This window comes from Nuphar pumila, chromosome 15 (assembly GCF_984573655.1).
Source record: "Nuphar pumila chromosome 15, dmNupPumi1.hap1.1, whole genome shotgun sequence".
Classification (NCBI taxonomy): domain Eukaryota; kingdom Viridiplantae; phylum Streptophyta; class Magnoliopsida; order Nymphaeales; family Nymphaeaceae; genus Nuphar; species Nuphar pumila.
Window position 1 is genome coordinate 64316617 of NC_143263.1, and position 26471 is coordinate 64343087.

Sequence of the window (26471 nt, forward strand, 5' to 3'; positions counted from 1 at the left end):
AAGAAAAAAAGAGAGAGAAATACCAAGGTATTGCAAATCCAAACCTGCATGCATGGTGAAGGCCTTACAAGAACTAGTTATCCCGCTAAACCACATTAACCAATGTATAAGAACTCAAAGGAACAGTTTTCATTGCAATGACAGAAATTTTGGTGTCCTTTTCATACTAGACGAGGAGGCGGCATCTGATTTATACAATATAATAATCATATCAGACCCCATTCCATATAATGACCAACATGTTGGCTTGTAACCCATTTAAAGCCCCACAATTGAATAATTTTTTGGCTGGAAAACAATCATGGTTACCAAATTTAACCATGCCCCAAAAATGAATTAGAGGGGGGACATATGTGTCACTTAAATAAACAAGATAAGTTGGACAGGTCTCTCTCTCTCTCTCTCTCTCTCTCAAAGGATAATCAAAAGTTCGTTGGTTGAATATCGAACCGTTACGTCTCTCTCTCTCTCTCTGAACCATCATTGCACCAGGAAGGATTTCTATCCATCTCTACCCCATCATCCCACCAGAGAGGAAGATTAGGGTCAGGGTTAGAGGATTTCCCCATAGGCGGAAATGGGCACTCTGCAGAGTTGGAGGAAGGCCTACGGAGCCCTCAAGGATTCCACCAAAGTCGGCCTCGCCAAGGTCAATAGCGAATTCAAGGTGGGTCTTTCGATCTATCGACCGGTCGATCTCTCTTCTCTGATGACTTTACGATTACCATCTTGTTGGTTTGTTGTTTGGATTGGAAATTTGAACACGTTTCGTGGATCGATCGTGGTCTCTTTGTTTTGTTTGGAAAATGGGATTCATTGTTTTGTTATGGTTTTTGTTGCATGATTCTTTGTTGTTCGGATTGAATTTAAGGATTTGGATGTTGCCATCGTCAAAGCAACGAATCACGTTGAATGTCCACCGAAAGAGCGCCACGTTCGGAGTGAGTAATTTTCTCCGTTTATCGATTTATTCATTTCATTTCAATTATGCCGATTAGATTGTGTTCACATGCCTGAGAATTGTCCTTATATCAATTTGTGATAGTTCGTCAATTCGTTTAATTCATTAGTGTCTTTGATAATTAGGTAGGCGGTTTACTCTGGTTATCTTTTATTTAAATTTTGATATTGATTGCCCTTGTTTCAATAATTGATATGTCTATATATGATTTATCTTCTTTACCTTTTATCTCCAGAAATATTTGCTGCTACTTCTATAGTTCGGCAGCGTGCAGATGTAGCCTATTGTATCCATGCGCTTGCCAGGCGATTAGCCAAGACACATAATTGGACAGTACGCTCAATTTTCAACCTTTTTTTTTTCTTATTCCATTTATGTTCGTTGATTATGTTTTTTTGAGGAAGAAGGAAACTTAATTTTATTTAAAAATAAGTAAAACTAGCTTAGGGCGATGACATATCGGCTCCCAGCTTTACAAGAAGATCAGGGCAGCTAGCGAAAATGGGGCGAATCCAGTGTAGGTCCGTTGCCGGCCATTTATTAACAGCCATATTGGAAACATCGTATAGGACCTGAAAGAGCAAAGAAGAAGCAGGGCGAGCCCCTCCCTTGAAGGTCCTTGCATTTCGCTCCCTCCAAACAGCCCACCAAGCAGAAAACAGCCAACATATATATGCATGTTAGTAAAGCATTCTATATATGTATCCTTTCAATGAATCGACTTTGTTATCTATATCATGCTTCCTTAGAAGCACCAATACCTACGGATTCGAATTTCTTGTGAATCAATGAAGTGTTTATTCATCAATTTGTTCTATAGGCATGTCTTTTATATGAAATTTCAGTATAATATAAGTAAATAATGATTTCATCAATAATCATGAATGTGACTCAACAAACAAATAGTCGAAGATTCCATTAATTCTTTATCAGAAAGCTTGGTCCTAGGATGTTCCTTGGGTTAGACCATTAGAGCAGAATATTTTGGATATAGAACTCAATGTCTATGAAACCAATCCTTATAAGTTCATTGGCACAGAGAATTTCATATGGAGTAATAAGAAACACGTTAGGTCCCCCCTTCTTGCTACTCCTTGCGCACATCATACTGTTAAGTCAAATATTTAACTGTTCAGTTATCAACTACTGGGAACTCTTTGGTCGTGATTGTGTTTACTGTCTATAATTCACCGGCAGAACCAAAAGAGTGAGTTACTTTATTAGTGGTCAAAAGGAGAATAATTGGGAGACAAGGAAATGAGTAGACATGCCATATATATTTTGGATCCTGGGAACTATTTCCATAAAATCTAGCTACTGGGACTAAATATGGCACAATCCCTTTTCCAAAGACACCATGGTAATGGTTCGTGCCACTTGGCACAGATCTACTTTGGTTACAAAATGCTAAGGGGGAAGCTGTATTTTGTGGGCTCAGAGTAGGGATTGTGATGTCAGATCTTGTATGAGATATGCTTTGGAAGGGTTATGGAATATTGACATTGGAATCATAGTGTGGATTTTTTGTTAGACATGTTATCCCTTAAGACGGTGCCACTGAAATATTTTATTAAGTAAGAAAAGGTCCACATTTCAATGCTAAAAGATTTTCCAGCAACCACAATGATGCAGTCACATAATTTACTCAGCACAGTTTATGACGTGGAAATCCAGGATCATTCAGGTGACATGAGAACATAATGGATTCGGTTTAATGTCTAAGCATGGAATATGACAAATTACTTGTTTTTAATTTTAATTATATACCTTTGATATGCATTAGACTTTTAGTTCATAATTTACAGTAACATATTTAGAGTATTTTGTACGTAACACGTAGTATAATAGTGCATTTTTTGCATGTGTGTGTGTGTGTGTGTGTGTGATAACTTTTAATTATTCTTTAGACTTTAGTTATTGTTATATATGACACGCTAGAATTCTTAGGGATGCCGTCAATATGTTTATAGATCAGATAAAAACTTCTGTGTTTTCTTTTTCTGAAAAGTATTTCTTCAGAAAGATGGAAATAATCTTCATTGTTGTTTACCCAAGTAAAGGGTTCTTTTCTCTTATATCTGGAAATATATCCAAATTGGACTATACGATAGATGAGCTATATAGAATTTCACGTCTTTGGAAGGTACATATATGGACTTTGTATTAGATTTGGATGGTGATCATCGTGTTTATCTTGCCAAGAGGATTGCATTATGCCAAACTACCCTGGAAGAAGAGCTAGCATTCACTATTTTCACAAACTTGACGTTGCTGTTCCTCTTGACAAGTGTATCTACAGAAAACTAGAATATAAAATACTAAGATGCTGTCAGGGTTTATAAGTTTACGTTCTCCATGTCTGGGTTTATGAGTTCACTTAATCATGACGGACACATGAAATGCAAAAGACATGAACCAGCAAGGAAACATTTAGTTTCTCTAGCATATCATGTTGATATCTTGAGGAATAAGACGACATATATTCAAAATTTCAAACTTTATATTTGTTCTTTCAGCATCGTGCTCATTATACAAGTTATATTCAGTTCAGGTTATAAGGTTTCTATGCTGAAGCCATCTTGAAATGGATACCTAAGGTGCCTTCTGATGAGAATACGTAAGATACTTGATGTCATGAAATTTGAAATTTGTCACATGATGCAAATAAGTACTTTTGTCATTTGTCTTGAAACAATCTAGGTGTAGACAGAACTTTACAATAATGATGTCATTTTGGGGTTACGTATTAGATATGACCAGTTTGTTGGTCAACGTTGTATTTCTATCTTAAGATACTGATAATGTAAAATGCACATCTTTCTTTTGGTTCCCAAATTTGTGGTGGAACAGGTTGCTTTGAAAACATTAATAGTTATCCACAGAACACTTAGAGAAGGTGATCCTACCTTCAGAGAGGAACTGCTTAACTTTTCACAGCGGGGTCACATACTGCAGCTCTCCAATTTTAAAGACGACTCTAGCCCTCTTGGTAAGTATTTCCTTGTGGATGATACACTTCAGGCCTCGTGTGATTATATTAGTGTCTATTCTCTTGCAAATCATAGTGATTTTCTTTTTCAGCTTGGGACTGCTCTGCATGGGTTCGTACTTATGCCCTCTTCCTAGAGGAGAGGTTGGAGTGTTTTAGAGTCCTGAAGTATGACATTGAAGCTGAGAGGTTTACAAAATCTGGGGGATCTACAAAGGTAAACACATCGGCTTTAAGAATGACTACTTGGCATTTGAACCCAAGATCGCTCAGCTAGAATAATGCAGCTCTAGCATGTCAAACTATCCTATTTGACCTTGGTTGGGTTTATACAAGGACTAATTTCTCCCCTATTTGTTCAATGACAGAATCATTGCAGAACAAGGGATTTGTGCAGTGAAGCACTTTTGGAGCAACTGCCTGCTTTGCAACAACTTCTGTACCGTCTTGTAGGGTGCCAGGTAGTTTGATTTCATTATGCAATTTTTACGAGCCTTGCATATGTAAGTCTTCTTCTCAGTTCCCTTTATTTTTCAAGTGTCCTAATACTTAAGCTTGTCTTTCTAGCCCGAGGGAGCAGCTTTTGGCAATTACCTCATACAGTATGCTTTGGCCCTGGTATGTTCTGTTCAACAGACCTATTTGTTATAATCCCATGAAGTCAAAGATCCATGTCAAAACTAACTTTATAAAAGATACTTCTATTTAACAATAAATGAAGACAATAGTGAAGCATTATGTTATTGCATTTTCTAAAACTCATTGAAGTAAAATTGATGCTTATCTATTAGTTTCCAGATTATTTTTACCACCTTTTTGAGCTAATATGATAGGCATTCTGTTACCATGGTTTTCAAAAATGCCAGGGCTTCTTTGTTATCTGGTTATTATTTTCATGCAGCACGATAGCATATTTATAATGGATGGCTATGTTTTTCACTTTATAACCTTAGGATATTTATTTGAGGCCTTAAGCAGGATCCACATAGACCAGGCTTCCTGGTATTTGGTGTGATCATCTTGCTTCAGAGTGAACTATTTTCTTTATTTTCTGATTTTATCTTTAGCATATTTATCGCTGTAGTGGTTGTGGTCATTCTCATAAGAATTTTTTTTATTTTTGCCAATTTTCGTAAGAACATGTCATCAGCTTTGAACTGTTTTTGAAAATGAAAAAGACCTTGTTTTTTACTGTTTCTATTATAGAACTATGTTGAATTCATTTTTCATGTAGTCCCATATTGTTTCCTCTGTGGCTTGCAGGTACTGAAAGAAAGCTTCAAAATCTATTGTGCCATCAATGATGGCATTATTAATTTGGTCGATGCGGTATGGTGATCAGTCAATTCCATTGCTATTTTATGTAAGTGCCGGACCTTGTTCTGGGAAAATGTTAATCTTGTCCCATGATTGCAGTTCTTTGAGATGTCTAGACTTGAAGCTGTGAAAGCTCTTGATATCTATAAAAGAGCTGGACAACAGGTATGTGATCCATATATGCTCATCTCAGCTGTTTATGAATGCATAGAACTCTGCAATAATATTGTCGTTTAAACCTGCATTTTTGAGACTTTATGCTCAAATATACATATTTCTAGATTTGTCCAGAGATGGATTAGTAATGACAATATTTTTTGCAGGCTGAAAATCTGTCTGACTTCTATGAGTTTTGCAAAGTTTTGGAGCTTGCAAGGAACTTTCAATTTCCAGTTTTGAGACAGGTCTTGTGCTATAAGATTTTCTTATTTTTCTCTCTGTGATTTCTTTTTGTACATCCATAGGCACCAAAAGTTTGAAAACCAGAAACTGGCTAACGCCTATCAAGTGTGTGTATGCCTCAACTGCCAACTGAAAGAGACTGTAAAAACAAAGAAGTATGATATAAAAAATATGATTTAAGCAGTTAATGATGACATCCAGTAAACCTAGTTTTCCTTATTGAAATGTAAGAAACCTAGTTCTTATTTACCATTGGCTAAACTGTACTCTCTTGTGCTTTTGTGGAGGTGCTGTTTGTGCGTGTGTGGTATGAATAGATCTACTTGATGTGGTATTATGGTAGGACTGATTAAACCAACCAGTTCAAAATTCATTTACAACATTTATGAAACTAAAGGTTTATATTGTGCCTTACTATAACCAATTGGGTATTGACATTACTGTTAGAATATATGTTTTCTTATATATATATATATATATATATATATATATATATATATATATATATATATATATATATATATATATATTAGGAGTTTGTGATAGATAATACCTTTTAGGGGTATTTTGGTCATTTGACCTTGTAATAAGATTTGCCCATTAGGGGCAGAACTGTCATCTCATGTATCTTTATTTTTTTGTATTTTCTTATTTCTGTTTTTCTTTTTGTTTTTTTGTATTTAGTTGGTATTGTCAAGGGCACTTTTATCCTTGACAATATGATTGTTGGGGGCTCCCCAACAGCTAGAAATCTAGTTGTTGGGGTATTTTGGTCATTTGACCTTGCAATAGGATTTTCCCATTAGGGCAGAATTGTCATCTCATGTGTCTTTATTTTTTTGTATTTTTTTATTTCTGTTTTTCTTTTTCTTTTTCTTTTTCTTTTTCTTTTTCTTTTTCTTTTTCTTTTTTTTTTTGTATTTAGTTGGTATTGTCAAGGGCACTTTTGTCCTTGACAATACGATTGTTGGGCGCTCCCCAACAGCTAGCTTTTTGTATATGTATATGGGGCTGTGGCCCCCTTGTAACCAAGGCATTTTTTGTGCATTTGATCATCGATAAAGAAATTTTTTTTATGCTTGAGTGTTCTTGATTAGCCCTCAAGTGGCTTTTGTGTTTATGCCTCTTTTAGGGCTTGATTTGTGCCTCTTGCATGAGGTGTGTGGAGGTTTCTTGAATTACATGGTATCGGAGCCATTGGTTGTGAAGCATATTGAAATGGATCGCTACTATGTCTGAGAAAATTTCTTGAAGAAGACGATCATATTACCTGTAACGACCCCAACTTATACCCTCAAAAAGTGTGGATTTTTTTTTTTAAATCAATTGTGGAAAGTTTCCCAGAAACCCGGGGCCTTTACAGTTCTATTTCGCATCCACAAAACCATAAGGGATCTTACACACCATCCTTCAAACTAAACCCAAATTGAATCAACTTTATTAAATTAAGAAATGATAGAGTCATGAGACAAATAAATAAGAACATCTGAGTGCATAAAAGGAAATAAAAAAAAAGAGTCACGTTGTCAATAGAAGTCTGTCAAGCAGTCGTGTAGTCCTCTCGTAACTCATCTTATGAGCAAGTCACCTCACTGGGCATCTAAGGCTGCGAAAAACACCAAAAGTAGTATGTCAGAATCTAAGAAATTTTGCGTATGAATCTCTCTAATGAAACAAATAAGTATAAAAAATATAAATAAGATTCATGCAATAACTTAGAGGTACGCAATTATGACAAATTCATAATTCGATTAAGCATTTATGCATTGGAGACAATTATTAAGCATGAAAAAACATTTAATAAGTAACAAGGATCACAAATTAAGCAATACAATCATTAGGGAACAACATTATGCATTCACCAACATTTAACAGTTACGGAAACAGGAAAACATGCATGATCTAATGCATAACAGGAATATGCATGGCTTCAGTGCAATGCATGAGTAAATTATTACCTCTTATTAAAATTTTCTTTTCATATGCATGCCCCTATTAAATGCACACAATTTAAGTTTCTCTTTTTAATTACCGTTGCCCTCAGATACACCAAACGGGTAAAATCTCTGAGGTCAAGTTAAGTTCTCAGGGTAGCTTAGCAAACAATTTGTATTTTATTACTGGGTTTCAAACTTAACCCTCGACCAAAACAGCCTTTGGAACATTAGACCACCCATCTAATGTCAGGGACACCAGAGACCACCCATCTAATGTCGGGGACACCAGAGACCACACATCCACAAGTGTCACTTTTCTTGATATACCAAAACAACAACTGTATCTACACACCACCTTAGGCAAAGTAGTAGATTCTCCATAAAACTGTGGCCAGGAGAAAAAACCTCAATATCGGGTTCAGGGGCAACAACAATGCACACAGAGTTTTTGTATCATTGTGGTTTTCCCAAAACCGCAACTACATGAGTCCTGTACTCCCGACGAGACATCGTAGAAAGTACATTACACTATTCTTTTATTTTCATTAGATTATTATTACCCCATTTCTTTAATTTGCAACTCAGCATGCAAACAAAGGCAATAAGTCGCATATACCCCAGCGAGAGTCATCACGGGACTCCCGCCAGTGGAAACACATAGAACAATGAAATGCAACGCAAAATATTAATGTGATTTTTACGATGCATTTAAAATAAATAAAAGAGCAAACCACAGCTCGAGGCCCACCTGGCTCATGATGATTCATTTTGATCATCGATGCATCATATGCAAAAACCATAACAACATGCCACATATGTAATAAGGTCACATGTTTTTTAAATGCACATTCATATATACCAATTTAACAAATTAAAAATGTGCATGGAATATAACATTCATATGCATGTATTTGTCATTCTGTGTGCAAGTGTATTAAGTGTGGTCATTTATGCATATACTTTTAAGCAATTCATATACTTATGACAAGTACACGTGTTCACTAAATGCACCATATTTACGTCAATGCATACTTCTACCTGTGAACATTCATGCAACCGTGTACTTGAAAACCCTCATAAATTTTATGTATACTCAAGCATTAGAAACACTCTTTATATTAACTTTTTACTTAGGTCATATCTCATCAAGGCAAGTGAAAAATCACATTCACAATCTAAATGAGAACCAAAATGCATGCTTACAACAAAATCTGAAAATCTTATGATGAAGTCGAACCCATTCGCTCTAGGTTTGCACATGCATTGATAACAATATGGAAGTAACATAATACTAAAACATGTTGTGTCAAGCTAGAACATGTGAATAAGGCATTTTCATTTTTGGCATGTGCTCAACTCAGAATGCACACACTCAGTTAAATCTGAAACATTTTAGATACACCACAAGGCATATATATATATATAAACAAATATATATACATATATATATATACTCTTTCCCTCCCTTTTTTTAATGACTGAATGCAGCCCCAAACACATGCTCAGCCTCTAACGCCCCAAAATTTCAACTTGTGATTTTGAAAACATTGACGAAAACCTTTCAAAGATTAAAGTTTTTTTTTACTTTAAAAATCGACAGCGAAAGACATTAAGAAATGAGCACAAGTTACAAAATTCTGGGTACGTTAGCAGTAAAATCATTATTTCACATGAAACAACTACTCAAAGGAAGTGAGAAAACAAAACAATAGATTATTAATAAAATCTGGAGTTTATTACAAAATGAGCATTTTCTAACTATCTAATAACTTAAAGAAAAACTCAAAACTCAGAGTCAAGACGCCAGCAGAAAGAAGGACAATCTTAGAGCCATGTTGTATCGCGCCATCGGCTGCCTGTGAAGTCCTACTCATCACCTGCTCATGAAATGAGTTAGTTTCACAATAAACTAGTAGGTGCACGAATAAACAATGTAGAATAAAATAAAGGAAGACATTCATGAGATAAGCAATTTATTATATTAGAAGCAACAAGTACAATGTAATCTATTCTAGCAGTGTCACATATGCAAACTATGCAAAGATCTATTGTCTTGAAACAGATATAACAACATTTCAAGTAGTATAAATTTCAATCATCTACAACTTATTATGTAAGGGATATTCTTTAAGTTCTGATATTAACTGGTCTGTGGGTACGCACAGACGCAAAACATAGAAACAACCGAGACTGATCAGGGGGTTTATTATGTCAGGTGTTTTTCATTAACCCGGATAGTTGACTGAGTCCGCTCCTAAGAGGACGGTCAGTAACCAAAAGAGTAAATCTTCAAAGGCATTTGTGGCCCATGGATGCATCCAACTTCTGCAGAAGTGCCTGAGAGTTACCACCTAGGATAATTTATGGTAATCCCAATTCTCCTAACTCCGATGACTGGGGAAGCTGAGTCTTTTGCCCGTGGGGTGATTGTTAACAACCTATCCATCAGAGTTTTTGTACCATCATCTCCCTTGATGAACTGTGAAGGTCAAATGGGTACGACGGAGGTTTTTTAACTGTAGCCTCATTCCACATGCTCTAGTCTATTAGACCTACTCGAGCATCTTGCCTGTGAAGGTGAGTTGTCCATATTTATGTGATTTTAACATTTGTGCTACATACACGCTTCGAGGTTGCCACAACCTCATCATTCAAACATTGTAACACCAATGTGATGTACTTGTCTAAAAGTACGGTCATACATGCCTGAAGGTATGACTACGATAAGAGGGCAAACATTTAATATCTTACAATTCCTTTAGTTCACACATGACATGCATTGCTCTTTGAGCATTGGGCCTGTGGAGGCCGACATCATTATTTCATTTATTTCAATAAAGTGCTTATTGCACACTTTGGGGTACTCAATGACCTCTCATAGTTCTTATCGTAATATATATATTGTACCTGTCTTAAGGTTCGGTTACGATAACAAACTTGTGGGTTTCTCGATGGATAACCCATCACAGTATTTTATAGAGTCAGTAATATACTTGGCATGCTCAAATACTATGAAATAAGAAATCTTAAACAGGTCTTGAGATCGTCGTGGATCCAATCATTTCTTTCGAGTAACCGACTCAGGGTACAATTAGTTGCATCTAGCAACGCATAACTAGATCACAAGCTTTATAAGCAAATTTTCGTTCTCGAGAAGTCAACCTTGCACAAGAAACACCTTCTCTCGAGCTTTTAGTGCTTGTACACAATTTTACACCTTTTCAAAAGGTTCAAGATGTGGTACGTGCACCTGAACACCCTACGAGGTTTGCCTGAGGGCGGCAACAAGATTCATCATGCAATAACAAACAAGGCATCTGCAGTACAATCACAACAATGAGCAAGTACATAAACACAGTAATAAGAATTACTGTAGAAATGAGCCTACCCATACAGTATACATCAAGCATGTAATTTTTGAAGAGTAGGAACGAAAAAACACAAAATAGGTAATCACAAGTTATATTGTTCTACATGTAAGCATGGATGCAAAATAAATTATTTTATTTCAGAATTCTTATACTTTATTTCATTCATCCAAAATCCTTGTGCGACTTTCCCCTACCTCGGGATGTTGTTGTAAAAGTATCTTCAACAAGATACTATAATCGATAGAACAATATTCTTGAGAATAAATGTGTGAACATACGCACACCAAGAACACTTGGAACACTTGTGCACATAAGCACAAAAACATGAAATCACAAATGTGCAAATGCACTCATAAGTTTCATAAACAATAAAAGGTTGGGCAATAATCCTGAAAAACCTTGAGAGAATACAAGAGGGAGTGCCCATATTTATAGGGCATAAGGAGACCTTGGAAGGGGCTCCACATAGTCGTTGGAGCCCCTCCAACGGTCACAAATGTGACCGTTGGAGGGGTCCAACGACTAGTGTGTTGGGCCCCTCCCAAGGTGAGTACAAGAGCTTTATTAAAAGAAAAAGAAATAAAGAAAAGAAAAAAAGAAAATATAAAACATATTCACGAAAAAGAATGTGTAAAATGCCTAAACTACCCCTAAGACTAAAGATAGAAATATATATATTTTATATATATAATAGGTAGATACATATATATATATATAATATATATATATGTATTACCTTATATATATAATATATATACGGAAATAACAAGTTTGATTTACATAATTTAACACCCCCCCCCCCTCAAACTTAGGGCAAGATGACCGATAGTTTGCCAAGAAAGAAGTTGAACCGCGGAACGCACAAGGCTTTATTAAAGAAATTTGCCAACCGATATTCGGACGTGACATAAGGAAGATCAATGACTCCTCGGAGATATGCTTCACGAACATAGTGACAGTCCATTTCGATGTGTTTAGTCCGCTCATGAAAGGTGTGATTTTTTGCAATGTAGATTGCACTCTTGTTGTCGCAACACAGCTTGGTGGGCCCTTCTATTGTGATCCTCATGTCTTCCAGCAATTGATGAATCCAAACAATCTCCATGGTAGTAGTTGCCATAACACGCTATTCAGCTTCAGTTGAGGAGAGCGACACCTTTTGTTGCTTCTTGCATCTCCATGAAATTAGTGAGTCTCCTAAGAATACACAAAAACAGTGGTGGAGTGACGGTTATTTGGGTCGCCTCCCCAATCAGAGTCAATATAAGCAATTAATTTTAAATCGAAAGAAGAGGACAGAAAAACCCTCTTATTTAGAGTACCCTTTATGTATCTTACGACTCGCAAGATGGCACTCATGTGAACTGATGTAGGCGCATGTTGAAACTGACTTGCAGTATGGACTGCATGGGATATATCTGGATAGGTAATACTCAGATACATCAAAGATCCTACAAGCTGCCTGTAGGGTGTAGGATCCGAAAGAGGAACCCCATCATCAATTTTCATTTTTGCCCCTACTACTGCAGGAGTTTCACAAAGCTTCTCATCTATAATACCTGACCTGTCAATGATCTCAGAAGCAAGCTTAGTTTGAGATAAAAACTATCCTCTAAGATAGTATGCTACTTCAATCCCCAAAAAATAAGTTAGAAAACCCAAATCAAACATTTCAAATTTATCTTTCAAGATAGATTTTATACTCTTAACCCCGTTAGAATCACTCCCAGTGATGAGCATGTCATCAACATATAATAATAAAATCACAATCCCTGCATTGGATTTTCTAACAAATAGAGCAGTGTCAGTAAAGCAAGAGGAAAAACCATTTTCAATCATTACAGAGTTAAACCTATCATACCAAGCCTTGGGGGCTTGTTTTAGACCATAAAGTGCTTTTTGAAGGCGAAACACTTTTCCCTTGGGAGTCTCCATTCCAGGTGGAGCATCCATATAAACTTCTTCGTTTAAATTGTCATTTAAAAAAGCATTTTTAACATCCATTTGATAGATGTTCCACTTGTTGATAGAAGCAACGGTTATAAGACATCGGACAGTGACCATACGGGCTACAGGAGCAAAAGTTTCTTCATAGTCAATACCATACTTTTGACTATATCCTTTTGCAACCAATCGAGTTTTATATCTTTCAAGGGATCCATCACTTTTAGTCTTTACTTTGAAAACCCATATGTACCCTATTGTTTTCTTACCTTTAGGAAGATTTTGAAACTCCCAAGTTTTGGCTTTTCTGAGAGCTTCAAGTTCATTGTTCATTTGCACTAATTCATTTAGGGCACTTTTGTGCTTCTTCGAAATTTCTAGGTTCTATATAAGAGTGGATGGCACTAAGACAGACCCTATATTTAGGTGAAAAAGAGTCATAGGAAATGAACCTAGAAGGAGTCTTTCTACTTCTTTCGGTTCTACGAGGGATCACTTCGCTCTGAGGAGCACTTGGACTCGCATCATCATATCTTTCAAGAGCACTTCTAAAGTTGTTTTGATCTCTATGAGTATAGGTGATAGGGTCTCTAGGTAATCTTTCATCAATATGTTGATGTGATGAAGGGAGCAAGGGGATGTTTTCCTCAGTTTCAAATTCATTTGAGTTACTTTGATTTGACTCATCATCACTAGTGTCATCGTCTTTATTTAGTAAATCAAATAGAAAAGAATAATTCACATTCTCATTATAAGATTCACAATGTTCGAATCCACTAAGATTTTCCAAAAAACTCACATTTCTGAAAACATACAGTTTATCACTTTTGACATCATAACAACGAAAACCCTTTGGGTTTCAGAATAGCCAAGAAAGGCACAAGGAATGGCCTTAGGAGAAAGTTTGTCATTCCTATCAATAAGGATAAAACATTTACACTCAAAGACCCTTAACCTGCTATAATCAGGTTCCTTTTCGTATAATTTTTCAAAGAGAGAATTTTTGCTTAAATTTTTCGATGGAAGTCTGTTTATGAGATAGACAGAGGTAAGGGTTGCCTCAACCCAAAGATTCTTTGGAATGTTTTGTGAAATGAGTAAAGTCCTAGTTGTTTCAATGATGTGCCTATGCTTTCGTTCGGCTAACCCATTTTGTTGGGGGGTTTTCATACAAGATTTTTGGTGAAGAATACCAAAATTTTCAAGGTAACTTTTGAATTCATTTGAGAGGTATTCTCCTCCAGAGTCGGACCTAAGGATTTTTAGGCATCCATTAAATTGATTTAAAATCATCATATGAAAACTTTTAAATTTAAGAAAATAGATCCAACAAAACCTAGTGTAGTCATCCACAAAAATCACATAGTATGAAAATCCTCCTTTTGACATTACAGGAGTCGGACCCCATACATCGGAATGGACAATTTCAAATGGTTTTGTTGTAAACATGGATCTTTAAGGAAAAGGCAAACTTTTCATTTTTCCAAGAATACATTCATTACATAGAAAATCACTTTTACAAAGATGTTTAATAAAAGGAAAATAGGAGATTTTAACAATATTGGGATGACCCAATCTCTTATGCCATACATGAATATCTTTGTTTTGAACAACATTACAAAATTAACTCTTGGGAACTTAAAGAAAATCAACGTAGTAGAGGTCTCCTCTTCTAGAGCATTCCCCAATCAATCTCTCGGACTCGCTATCCTGTATCCAACATTTATTAGAAGAGAATTTTATATCGCAACCATGGTCCGAGAGTTGGGAGACGGAAAGAAGATTTAGATTAAGATGAATTTTTGGAACAAAGAAGTCTTGTCTTTCAAAATTTCTTATTCCTTTAATCTCAAGAGGTGTACCATCCGCGGTTGAGACAAAGGATGGAAGAGAATTTTTAGAAAAATTTGAAAGAGAGCAAGTGCTTGGGGTCATGTGAAAGGATGCCCCGGAATCTAAAAGTCAAGATGTCTTACCGGGGGAAGAAGATGACATGGCCGCTTCGGAAATGCTTCCCTTGAGAAGAGGTTGCAATGCTTCTACGATTTGTTGAAGGGAAAGAGACTCACTTGATGATGAAGGTCGTTATTCTGCTTGGGATGCCATAGCCGTTGTAATTAATTTCTTCCATTTAGGACACATAGGTTTGATATGTCCTGGTTCTTTACAAAAGTGGCAATTCAATTTGTTATAGTCTCTTTTGCCATACCGATCATTTCATCCTTGACCTTGGTTCTTGAAATGAGGAGGTCTATAGGTCTTCACATTATTCCCCGGTCTTGACACAACATTGACCATTTCACCATCTTCTTGAGTAAAAGAGGTAACAAGAATGCTAGGATTATTCTTGCTAATCCTCATACGGGTTTCTTCACCACTTAGCTTGGTGATTACATCTTCAAGTGAGGGAGATGTGAAAGCAGAGAGAAGAGAGGACCAAACTTGTTCAAATTCGGGTCTAAGCCCATTTAGAAAATTGAAGAATCGGTCTTCCTCAAGTTGTTTGTGCCTTAATTCGATTGCTTCTCCACTCCATTTTGGTTCAAGGACGGCAAGCTCGTCCCAAATAGAGGATAATTCGGCAAAGTACTCCCGAATGGTCATTTCATTTTGTTGGAGGGTCAAAGCCCTCTTTTGGAGAAAGTACTTATGAGATAAGTCTCTTGAAGTGTGCATTCTCTCAAGATACAACCAAGCTTCGGAAGCTTTTTTAAATTTGATGATATTGGCGTTTATCGTGGTCTCAACGGATGAAAAAATCTAAGATAAGATTTTGAAGTTCTTCATTTCCCAATCATCATGCTTTTTAGAATATTCTTCAAGAGCCTTTTGAGTTTCATCCCCTTCAAGGATCTTAATATCCCCTCCTTCAATGATGGTGATTTTGGATTCCGGTTCCGGTATTGATCCATGAATATAACCCCAAAGCCCCTTTCCTTTAATATGGGTTTCCATATTACCGGCCCAAACATGATAGTTTGAGCCATTAAGCTTAAACCCGAGAGAGAAATGAGAGTCTTTTTCGCCCATTAGAGAGGAAAGAAGACAAGAAATAATATGTACCTCAAGTATTTTTCACGTCTTTCTTGATAAAAGAGGCTTCTAAAATATTGCTCGAAGAAGATGATCCACTTCAATCTCAAAAAGCTTGAAGACACGCTTTTCGAGGTACTCAAACGGAGGAGAATCACAATTCTTCTTCTTCAACGAGGCTCTAATACCATGTAAAAGTATCTTCAACAAGATACTGTAATCGATAGAACAATATTCTTGATAATAAATGTGTGAACATACGCACACCAAGAACACTTGGAACACTTGTGCACATAAGCACAAAAGCACGAAATCACAAATGTGCAAATGCACTCATAAGTTTCATAAACAATAAAAGGTTGGGCAATAATCCCGAAAAACCTTGAGAGAATACAAGAGAGAGTGCCCATATTTATAGGGCATAAGGAGACCTTGGAAGGGGCTCCACATAGTCGTTGACGCCCCTCCAACGGTCACAAATGTGACTGTTTGAGGGGTCCAACGACTAGTGTGTTGGCCCCCTCCCAAGGTGAGTACAAGAGCTTTATTAAAATAAAAATAAAAAAAGAAAATACAAAACATATTCACGAAAAAGAATATGTGTAAAATGCCTAAACTACCCCTAAGACTAAAGATAGAAATATATATAATAGGTATATATATATAATATGTATATGTATTACCTTATATATATATATATATAATATATATATACGAAAATAACAAGTTTGATTTACATAATTTAACAGTTGTGTAGCTGTGTGCGCCTACGAGTATAGATGATATGGGGCTCAGGCCGCGGAGCCAGAGCGTGATTCGTCGTACGAACTGGAAACAAACAAAATGTGATTATCGATGCATTGCAAGCATTGGCTGAGTTGGGGTCGATCCCAATCCGACATTCAACACCAAAGGGTTTTGGACGTGATTACGTGCTCTAACCGCTTTACCAAACAGCACAAACGAAAACCCATTTGGTTCCACTAAAAGGGGAGTCAAGCAGGGAGTGTCAATCCCGCTTGCTGGAACAGGAGGGCGGCAGGGGCGAGCCCCCTGCCAGCCAAAAACAGAGAGGCAGCAGGTGCATCACCCCTACCTGTCGGAACAGCGAAGCAGCAGGGGTCTTGCCCCTGCTTGCCAGAAACAAAAGGGGGTGGCAGGGGTGAGCCCCTGCCGGTCGAAAACATCGAAGCGAGGGAGAGGGGAGGGAGCGGCAGAGGCCGCCAGCCCCCCTGTCAGACCTCCAACGTCCAACAGAGAGAGAGAGAGAGAGACCAGGGGCGACAGGAGTCACCAGCCACCTGTTGACCCCTTGGCAGGCAACAGAGGAGGGGCAAGGGCGGCAGGGGCCGCCGACCCTCAGACATGCCCCAAAGGAGAGGGGGAGGGGTGGCAGGGGCCACCTGCCGGACCCTTCCCGCACACACAGAGAGGGAGGAAGGTGCGACAGGGGGATTATCGACCTCCTGTCGGCCCTCTGATAACCCATAGGAGAGGGAAGGTGCCACTGGCCCCCTGTTGGCTCTCCGACAAACCTCAAGAGAAGGGGGGGGGGGGGGGGGGCTCGACCACCTGTCAGCCCTTCGACAGACATAGAGGGAGCGGGAGGGCGCAGCAGGGGCCGCCGACCTCCTGTCGTCCTCCCAGCGAGACAACAGAGGGAGTGGGAGGGCATGGCAGGGGATGTGGGCCGCCTGTCGGCCTCACGACAAGCCCTTAGGGAGAGGGGAAAGAGGGAGGAGAAGAAGGAAGAGGCACGACAGGGGACCGACAGCCTCTTGTCGGCCTCCCAGCAACAAAGGAAGAAGAAGGGGAGAGAAGGGCATATCTGGGAGGGATCAGCGACGGCGTCGAGGGTATCGCGCGCAGGGAATGAGAGAGTTGCAAGCGTACCGGTGAGGTGGCCGGACACGACAACTTTGAGGCTTGCGAGAAGGGGGCACCAGCACGAGGAGAGCAAGAAAGAGGAAGAGAAGAGGAGCACATGGAGGTGAGGGTGTCCCCTCCCCATGCGTGCTCTTAAAGGCACGGGGGAGGCGCCGATTCAAGAAACCCCAAAGGGTTTTCCGTTATTGCAGTGGGAGGGAGGGAAACGCACAGGCAGGGTGTGGCGCACAGGGGAGAGGGTTTTTCTTAAAAACCCTCGCCCTTGCGTCGGGTTTTACAACCCTAAATGGCCCGAGTCGGGTCCGACCCAAACCCGGGTCTGAAAACTTTTTTTTTGCGGGTTTTACATCCTACCCCTCTTAAAAGAATTTCGTCCACGAAATACTTTTTGCATTCAAGAATCAAGATACAGGTTAGGGTATTTTTCTCTGATATCGTTCTCAGGTTTTTAAGTACATTCGTGAATTCCATGATGTTGCCACCGAACTTTTAGAAAAAAACTGGTCTTCGGTCTCAATACTTGTTCACGACGATCGACGATCTCCACTGGTCTTTCTTCGAATGTCAAGTCCCATCGAATGTCCATATCATCGTAATGAATGATGTGTGACAGGTCGTGAATGTGCTTTCTCAGTAAGGATACGTGAAAAACATTATGGATCTGAGCGTACTGAGGAGGTAACGCCACGCGATAGGCTGCTTCTCCAATTCGCTTCAGGATTTTGAACAGACCGTCGTATCTAGGACTTAGCTTTCTCTTTTTTCCGAACCGAAATACACTCTTCGTTGGAGATACCTTAACGAAAACCATCTCCTCAATTACGAAGGTAAGCTCTCGTCGACGTCTATCTGCATAGCTCTTCTGCCGACTCCGAGCGGTACAGAGTCGTTCCTAAATCATTCCTCCAGCCTTCGTTCACCGACCTCATCCCAGTAGACAGGTGATCGGCAAGGCCTCCCGTACAAAGCTTCATAAGGAGCCATACTGATATTAGCATGATAACTATTGTTATACGTGAATTTTGCTAGACTGGTGTGGGAATCCCACTCTCCCTTCCAGTCCATCGTACAGGCTCAGAGCATGTCCTCCATGGTCTGAATTGTACGCTCAGACTGCCCGTCAATCTGAGAGTGAAATGCAGTACTGAACTTCAGCTTTGTGCCCAAAGCTAGTTGAAGAAGATGCCCCCAAAACCTCAAAGTGAATCTAGGATCACAATCAGAGATAATCGAGACCGAAACACTATGGAGTCTCACAATCTCTCTAACATAGAGATCAACGAGACTATCCAACGACTGGTTGAGACAGATAGGTAGGAAGCGAGCAGACTTGGTGAGTCTATTGACGATCACCCAAATCACGGCATGCTTCTTCTGTGTCCTTGGTAGACCGACATCTTCCTACTTTCATAGAGGGATCTCTATATGTGGCATGACTCCACCGGGTCTCTGATGCTCGATCTTGATCTGCTAGCACGTCAAACATTTTGAGACATACTCAGTGACGTCTCGCTTCATACCATTCCACCAATAACTCTGTTGTAGGTTCTGAACATCTTTGTGCCACCAGGATGAATAGTGTATCTAGACTTGTGGGCTTCCGCAAGAATTTCGTTCATCAAGACCGGGTCATCTAGAACCCAAAGGTGCTCCTTCAGCCTTATACTTTCATCCTCCTTCAGATGAAAAGGTGTATATGCCAGCATCGCTTGAGCCTTCAGCTTCTCGTAGCGCGCATCTGTCTTTTGTCCATTGATGATCCTAGCCAGTAGCTCAAGTTGAGCAACAAGATGGGATAAACCGATTGAACCTTGCGTGATTGCGAAAGGTTCCTAAGAGGCTAGGTCTTCGACCAACTTCCATCCAACAAATAAGGCGTTAATCGAAACTTCAGGTGCATTGTGGCTGAGGGCGTCAGCCACAACATTCGCCTTTCCTGGGTGGTAGGAGAGGGTGAAGTTGTAATTCTTGAGGAATTCAAGCCAACGTCGTTGTCTCATGTTCAATTCCTTCTGCGAAAATAGATACGTAAGGCTCTTATGATCGGTGAAAGCCTTGAACTTCTCCTCATACAAGTAGTGTTGCCATATCTTCAAGGCGAACACAGCCGCAGCTAACTCTAAATCATGAGTTGGGTAGTTCTTCTCGTGAATTTTAAGTTGCCGAGAGGCGTAAGCGATCACTTTCCCATTCTGCATCAGCACGACCCCTAAGCTTGACCAAAAGGCATCAGTATAAATCATGAATCCGCCTTTACCAAAAAGTAAGGCCAAAACAAGAGCACTGGTAAGTCGCTCCTTCAATAACTGAAAATTTGCCTCGCACTTCTCGTCCCATATGAATCTAGCCTCTTTCTTCAGCAACTTCGTCAGGGGTAACACAATCTTAGAAAAATCCTGGATAAATCTTCTATAGTATCCAGCTAATTTAAGGAAACTCCTGATATCACGTGCGTTCTTCGGTTGCTGCCAATTGAGTATAGCCTCAACCTTTGCAGGGTCCACGGACACTCCTTCCTTAGAAATAACGTGTCCCCAAAACATAACTTCTTCGAGCCAGAATTCATATTTAGAGAACTTGACATACAAATGTTTTTTTCGCAGGGTCTCTGACACAATGATTAGGTGTTCCCTATGTTCTCGACTTTCTGAGTACACCACGATGTTGTCGATGAATACGATCATGAAGGTGTCTAAAAATGGCTTGAACACCCTATTCATTAAGTTCATGAAAGTTGCGGGGGCATTGGTGAGTTCGAAAGGCATGACCGTGAACTCATAATGCTCGTATCTCATCTGAAAAGCAGTTTTAGGAATATTATCATTCTTAATTATGAGTTGATGGTATCCAGACCTAAGGTCGATTTTTCGAGAAAAAATTAACCTTTTGTAACTGATCGAATAAGTCTTTGATACGCGATAATGGGTACTTATTCTTTATCGTGGCCTGATTGAGCATTCGATAGTCGATGCACAATCGCAAGGTCTTGTCCTTCTTCTTCATGAATAGTACTGGAGCTCCCCAGGGAGATACGCTGGAGCGAATGAATCCCTGATCCAACAGCTCCTGCAACTGCTTTTTGAGCTTATTAAGCTCAGATGACGTCATTCTGTATGGTGCTTTGGAGATTGGCGTCGTACCTGGTAGCAATTCAATATTGAATTCTACCTCTTGGGAAACACGTTGGGATAATCGCGAACAACATCCAGCTCACTGATGGAAATAGGCATCAGATCTGATTAGATGACACTAACTAGAAAGGCAGTGCATCCCTTCCGCAAGTAGTTGTGCGTCTTTAGCACTGAGATCATCGGACTTGCTCGCACAGGTTTGAGAATTTTGAATTCTACTCTTGGAAAACCTGGCGGGGATAAAACGATCTTGCCATCACTGTAAAAGATCTTGGCATAATACCTGTGCAACCAATCCATGCCTAGGATGATGTCAAATTTTGTCATCTCAAGCAGGATGGCACAAACAGGCAAGTGTCGCTCTGTCACGACTACATCCAGCTCAGGTATGTATGTGGCGCAAATCGTGTTCTTCCCAATAGGGTTATACACATCTAAAACATTGTCAAGTGGTTTTACAGTTATATGCAATTGTTCTATAATTTTTTCTGAAACAAACGAGTGTGTGGCACCACAATCAAAAAGTGCAAAAGTTGCTTGACCAGCAACAAGAATGGTACCTTGCACGAGATCCCCTTTTGTCAATTGCTCGACTGTGGTTGCATAAACTTGACCCAACTCCTTGACACCGCTTGATTGTGCCCGATGTTGCTACTGTTGAGGTGGTCGAGGCGGCTGAGGTATGTTGCCAGTTCGCTTGAGGTCATCTGCTACTTTCTTGCGATAGTCATGTATAAAGTGGCCCAACTTGCCACAATACAGACATCCGCCAATGTCCCACGGACAGGGCTCTCCGCCATGGGGCCTCTTGCACTTGGGGCAGCTATCTCCAGAAGGTTGCCTGGGCGGGGGGTGACCCTGTTGTTGTTGGCGTTTTGCTAGAGGAAATTGCTTTTTTCCTCTTTTGGTCTTCATATGTAATGGTGGTCGCTGCTCTGGGCCGCCAAAGTGGGTCCTCTTCTAATCACCACCTGTTGCAGGTGGCTTCTTCGCCTGAGCGCTCTCCGAATGCTCCCAATCCTCGTTCAGTAGGTTGGCTACCGCTATAGCCGTAGAGAAAGTCACAGGCATACTAGTGAGGACCCGATGCTTGAGTCCTTCCTTCAAACCACGAATGAACTTCTCAGCCCGCTCATGGTCATCCTTGAACAGGTTGGGACAATAACGTTCCAACCGTTGAAATTTGGCGATGTACTCGCTCAAACTTAAGTTGCCTTGATATAACTCCAGAAATTCCACCTTCTTTTCCCTCGCATGAAGAGAGAAGTAGTTTTCTAAGAAAGCCCTTCGGAAGGCCTCCCAAGGAATCACTTCAGCACCCGGGAATCGCACTTCCTGAGTAGTGTCCCACCATTCACGAGCGTCATCATAAAGTCGAAAGGACCTAAACATCGTCTTCTTAGCGTCAGGGACGGACAAAATTTGAAACACTCATTCCACCTCCTTGACCCAACTCTCTGCCATGTCAGGGTCAACCTTTCCAGAGAAGGTTGGAGGGTCGAGCTTCAGGAATTTTTCGTAAGTGGTGGTTGGTGTACTCCCAGTAAGAAAAACCAGATCCTGTTGTGGGTGAACCTGACTTTGAATCGCCTCTGCCAGGGAGTTGAGGGTATCCATCATGAATCCCCTCTGCTCGCGCAACTTATCAGCCATGTTGTTGCTCGTGCTTCCCGTCATCCTTGAAAAGTAATCAAGAGTAAGGTTCAATAAGTCGTGAAAACACAAGAAAAATATAAGTCTTTATTAAGAAAGTCGTTCATTTCCAAATCCAACAATGATGGTACATAAGCAAAAATATTTTATTCAGAAACAATAAAGGAGTTTGCAGATTCCATCAAAACTTGGCAGATGCTACCTCCACTCAGGGACGGCTAGAATACTGCCTAAGATATTCCCTTCTATTGCTTATGCATCTGAATCTGCGCTTAAGGGTGAAGGGAGGTGACTCCTCGTAGGGTCTATCCTCTCGGGCATAAACTTCTGCTCATGTCGCTACCAAGGGTATATGGTAGGCAGCCGGTAGTGGAAAGCCCTGAACATCCGTAAAGATGGGCGGTTAGCCCAGTAGCCAGCCTCGAACATCCAATGTCCACCCCTTCCATGAAAGGGCCTCTCTCCCTTTTAGAACGGCCATGCAACCTATGTGCGCCTACCGTGACTACCACTAGGAACAATGAACGAATCCATCTTTCGGACCATACTAATAGAAGCAAGAATACAATTTAATTTAAACATGCTATAAAATATCAAAGACTTACAGCGCGATGGGATGCTCAATGGTCAAGATTCACCTCTTTCTGATCTGGCTTTGATACCAAGTTGTAACGCCCCAAAATTTCAACTTGTGATTTCGAAAACATTGACGAAAAACCTTTCAAAGATTAAAGTTTTCTTTCTTTACTTTAAAAATTGACAGCGGAAGACATTTGGAATGGAGCACAAGTTACCAAATTCTGGGTACGTTGTAAAATCATCATTTCACATGAAACAACTACTCAAAGAAAGTAAGAAAATGAAACAATAGATTATTAATGAAATCTGTAGTTTATTACAAAATGAGCATTTTCCCACTATCCAATAACCTAAAGAAAAACTCAACTCAGAGCCAAGACGCCAGCAGAAAGAAGGACAATCTTGAGCCATGTTGCATCGCGCCATCCGCCTGTGAAGTCCTACTCATCACCTACCCATGAAATGGGTCAGTTTAATAACAAACTAGTAGGTGTACGAATAGAAAATGTAGAATAAAATAAAGGAAGACATTCATGAGATAAGCAATTTATTATATTAGAAGCAACAAGTACAATGTAATTTATTCTAGCAGGTGCCACATATGCAAACTATGCAAAGATCTATTGTCTTGAAATAGATATAACAACAAAATTTCAAGTAGTATAAATTTCAATCATCTACAACTTATTATAAAAGGGATATTCTTTAAGTTCTGATATTAATTGGCATGTGAATACGCACAGACACGAAACGTAGAAACAGTTGAGACTGATCCGAAAGTTTATTATGTCAGGTGTTTTTTATTAACCCGAATAGTTGACTGAGTCCGCTCCTAAGGGAACAGTCAGTGACCAAGAGAGTAAATCCCCAAAGGCATTCGTGGCCCATGGATGTGTTAAAATACATGTAATCCATATATATACATATATATATACATATATATATATATATATATATATATATTGTCTAATATACCCAATAGGGATATTTTAGTTATTTCACAAGTACCCAATAGGGGTACTTGTTATTTTCCCTTTCTTTTATATTTATTTTTTGCACTTTATTTTTCTTTTTTATTTTGTTTTTTACCCACATAAAGGGCCCCACCATGGAGTCGATGGGGCCCCCAACGGTCACATTTGTGACCGTTGGGGGCTCCCAATGACTCCATGGGGAGCCCCCTATGTGGCTCTTCTTTTGAGGCCTCTTGGCCTCCCCCCTCTCTCATTTTTCTTGTATAAATAGGGGTGACCCCCTTTGTATATTTTCACTCTTGAGAGCTCTCTCTCTTTTCAATAAGAGATATTTATATTTTTATGTTGTGTTATCCCTTTGTGGATTTGGGTGTCATCCCTTTTGTTTGTCCATTGGTGGACATTGTAAGTGCTTATCGCACCTTTTGTTTTTTCGCATATCTCATTACATGGTATCAGAGCCTTGTGTATGCTCTTGATTCTTAATATAGCTAGTTGAGTAGTTATATATTGTTTTTCTTTTTGTATCTCTCTTTGTTTGTTTTCTTGTGAGAGATTAAATGGAAGGGGAACAAAAGATTGATCTCTCCTTCAAGCTTAATGGCTCCAACTATATGATGTGGGCCGCCGCCATGGAGAACAACCTCAAATGTAAAAAACTTTGGGGATACGTTATGGGCACCATTCCGAAACCACAACTCCAACTCACCAAGATGGATGGTGATCAAGAAAAAGCTTTTGAAGGAAATGCCCGCATGAAGGCCATTGAAGATCACCAATCTAAAGTAGAAGATTGGGAAAGTAAGCATGCAAAGATTCTGGATTGGAACATTGTGGAGCTCAAAATTTGCACCAACATTGTTAAATTTCGGATGACGAATGAAGCATGGTTCTTTATGAAAGGTATGTTTACTCAAAAAGACCTTGCTCGTCAATTCTTCCTCCAAGAAAAAATTCAGATTATCAAGCAAGGAGAAATGAGTGTAAGGGATTACTTATAGCACTTTTGGACTCTTATGGGATGAGCTATCTTTACTAGAACCAAAGTGGGTTTCTAGTGTGAATGTAGAACTAAGAAGAGAACAAATGGAAAAAGAACACTTTTTCCAATTTCTACATGGGCTTAGGCCCGAATATGAACAAGTTAGATCTTCCCTTCTTCATAGATCTAAGCCTCTTCCTTTGGAAGATGTCATAACCGAAATATGCCAAGAAGAAACTCGTTTTGGCATGATTAAAGGAGGAGATGACGTTTTGGTCACATCTAAACCCGGCAACCATGTGAAAGCCTATAAGCCTCCACACTTTGGGAGGCAAAATAATTATAATGGCAACTATAGAAAAGCCATTTGCCATCATTGCCAAGAACCGGGTCATATAAGACCTAATTGCCCTAAGTTGAATGAAGCACCTAAGAATAAGGTTGCCTCCGTTGAAGAAGCTACTCAAAAGAAGGAGGAAACTATCAAAGGAAAGGAATCATTTTCTCTTGCTCAACTATCGGAAGCACTACAAACTCTACTCAAGATACCATCAACCTCAGGTGCCGCCATAGCTTCTTCCTCTCCTCTAGGTATGTCTTCTTGGATCCTTGATTCTGGAACTTCCTTTCATATGACCCCTCTTGAAAATGAACTTTCCGATTTGTGTAATAACTCTAAAAACTTCTATGTTTCAACTGCCTACGGTACATCTTTACAAGTAAAAAGTTTTGGAACTTTAAATTTTTCCAAAGATTTCTTTATGCCAAACGTGAGAGTGGTACCTCAACTTAATTTAAATCTCCTCTCTGTTGCTCAAATATGTGATCATGGATGTGAAATCTCCTTCTCAACTAAGGATTGCTCTATATAGGATCTCCGGTCCGGGAAGAAGATTGGGCAAGGCCATAGGAGGGAAGATCTCTATTACATGAGCAACTTGAAACTTCCCACTAACTATTTTTTGTAACCATGTCCAAGATAAAAATATTGAAATTTAGCATCAAAGACTTGGACATCCAAGTTTCTCAAAAATGTACTTGTTTCCATTTGGAAAGAAATTTTGTAATGAGAAACATTTTGTTTGCAAGAATTGTATTTTTGGAAAAATGAAATACACTTCTTTTCCAAATCAAACTTTTGTGTCCAAAAGACCATTTGAGTTAGTCCATTCGGACGTTTGGGGTCCTTCTCCGGTCATGTCTAAAGAAGGATTGTAATAAACGAAAAAAAATTTATTAGCTTGGATTCGGGTCGGATTCGGACCCGGACCCAATTGAGGCACTGCCTCCCTCGGGTCTTCTATAGACAGC

General features: G+C 39.4%; 1 protein-coding gene across 3 annotated transcripts in view; it reads left to right on the plus strand.

Annotated features, from left to right (window-relative positions):
* Positions 1-460: 460 nt before the first annotated feature.
* LOC149815462 (putative clathrin assembly protein At5g57200) overlaps positions 461-26471 on the plus strand; it is a 64465-nt gene continuing 38454 nt past the window's right edge. For 2 of the 3 annotated variants that reach the window (XM_089989943.1, XM_089989944.1), the window contains exons 1-10: positions 461-667; positions 872-941; positions 1197-1294; positions 3812-3950; positions 4043-4167; positions 4319-4411; positions 4518-4568; positions 5214-5279; positions 5367-5432; positions 5591-5671. In XM_089989943.1, coding sequence (XP_089846069.1) covers positions 578-667; positions 872-941; positions 1197-1294; positions 3812-3950; positions 4043-4167; positions 4319-4411; positions 4518-4568; positions 5214-5279; positions 5367-5432; positions 5591-5671 — 879 coding nt within the window. In that variant the 5' untranslated portion in view covers positions 461-577. The remainder of the gene's footprint in view (positions 668-871; positions 942-1196; positions 1295-3811; positions 3951-4042; positions 4168-4318; positions 4412-4517; positions 4569-5213; positions 5280-5366; positions 5433-5590; positions 5672-26471) is intronic. The other variant, XM_089989945.1, reaches the window with a different exon arrangement.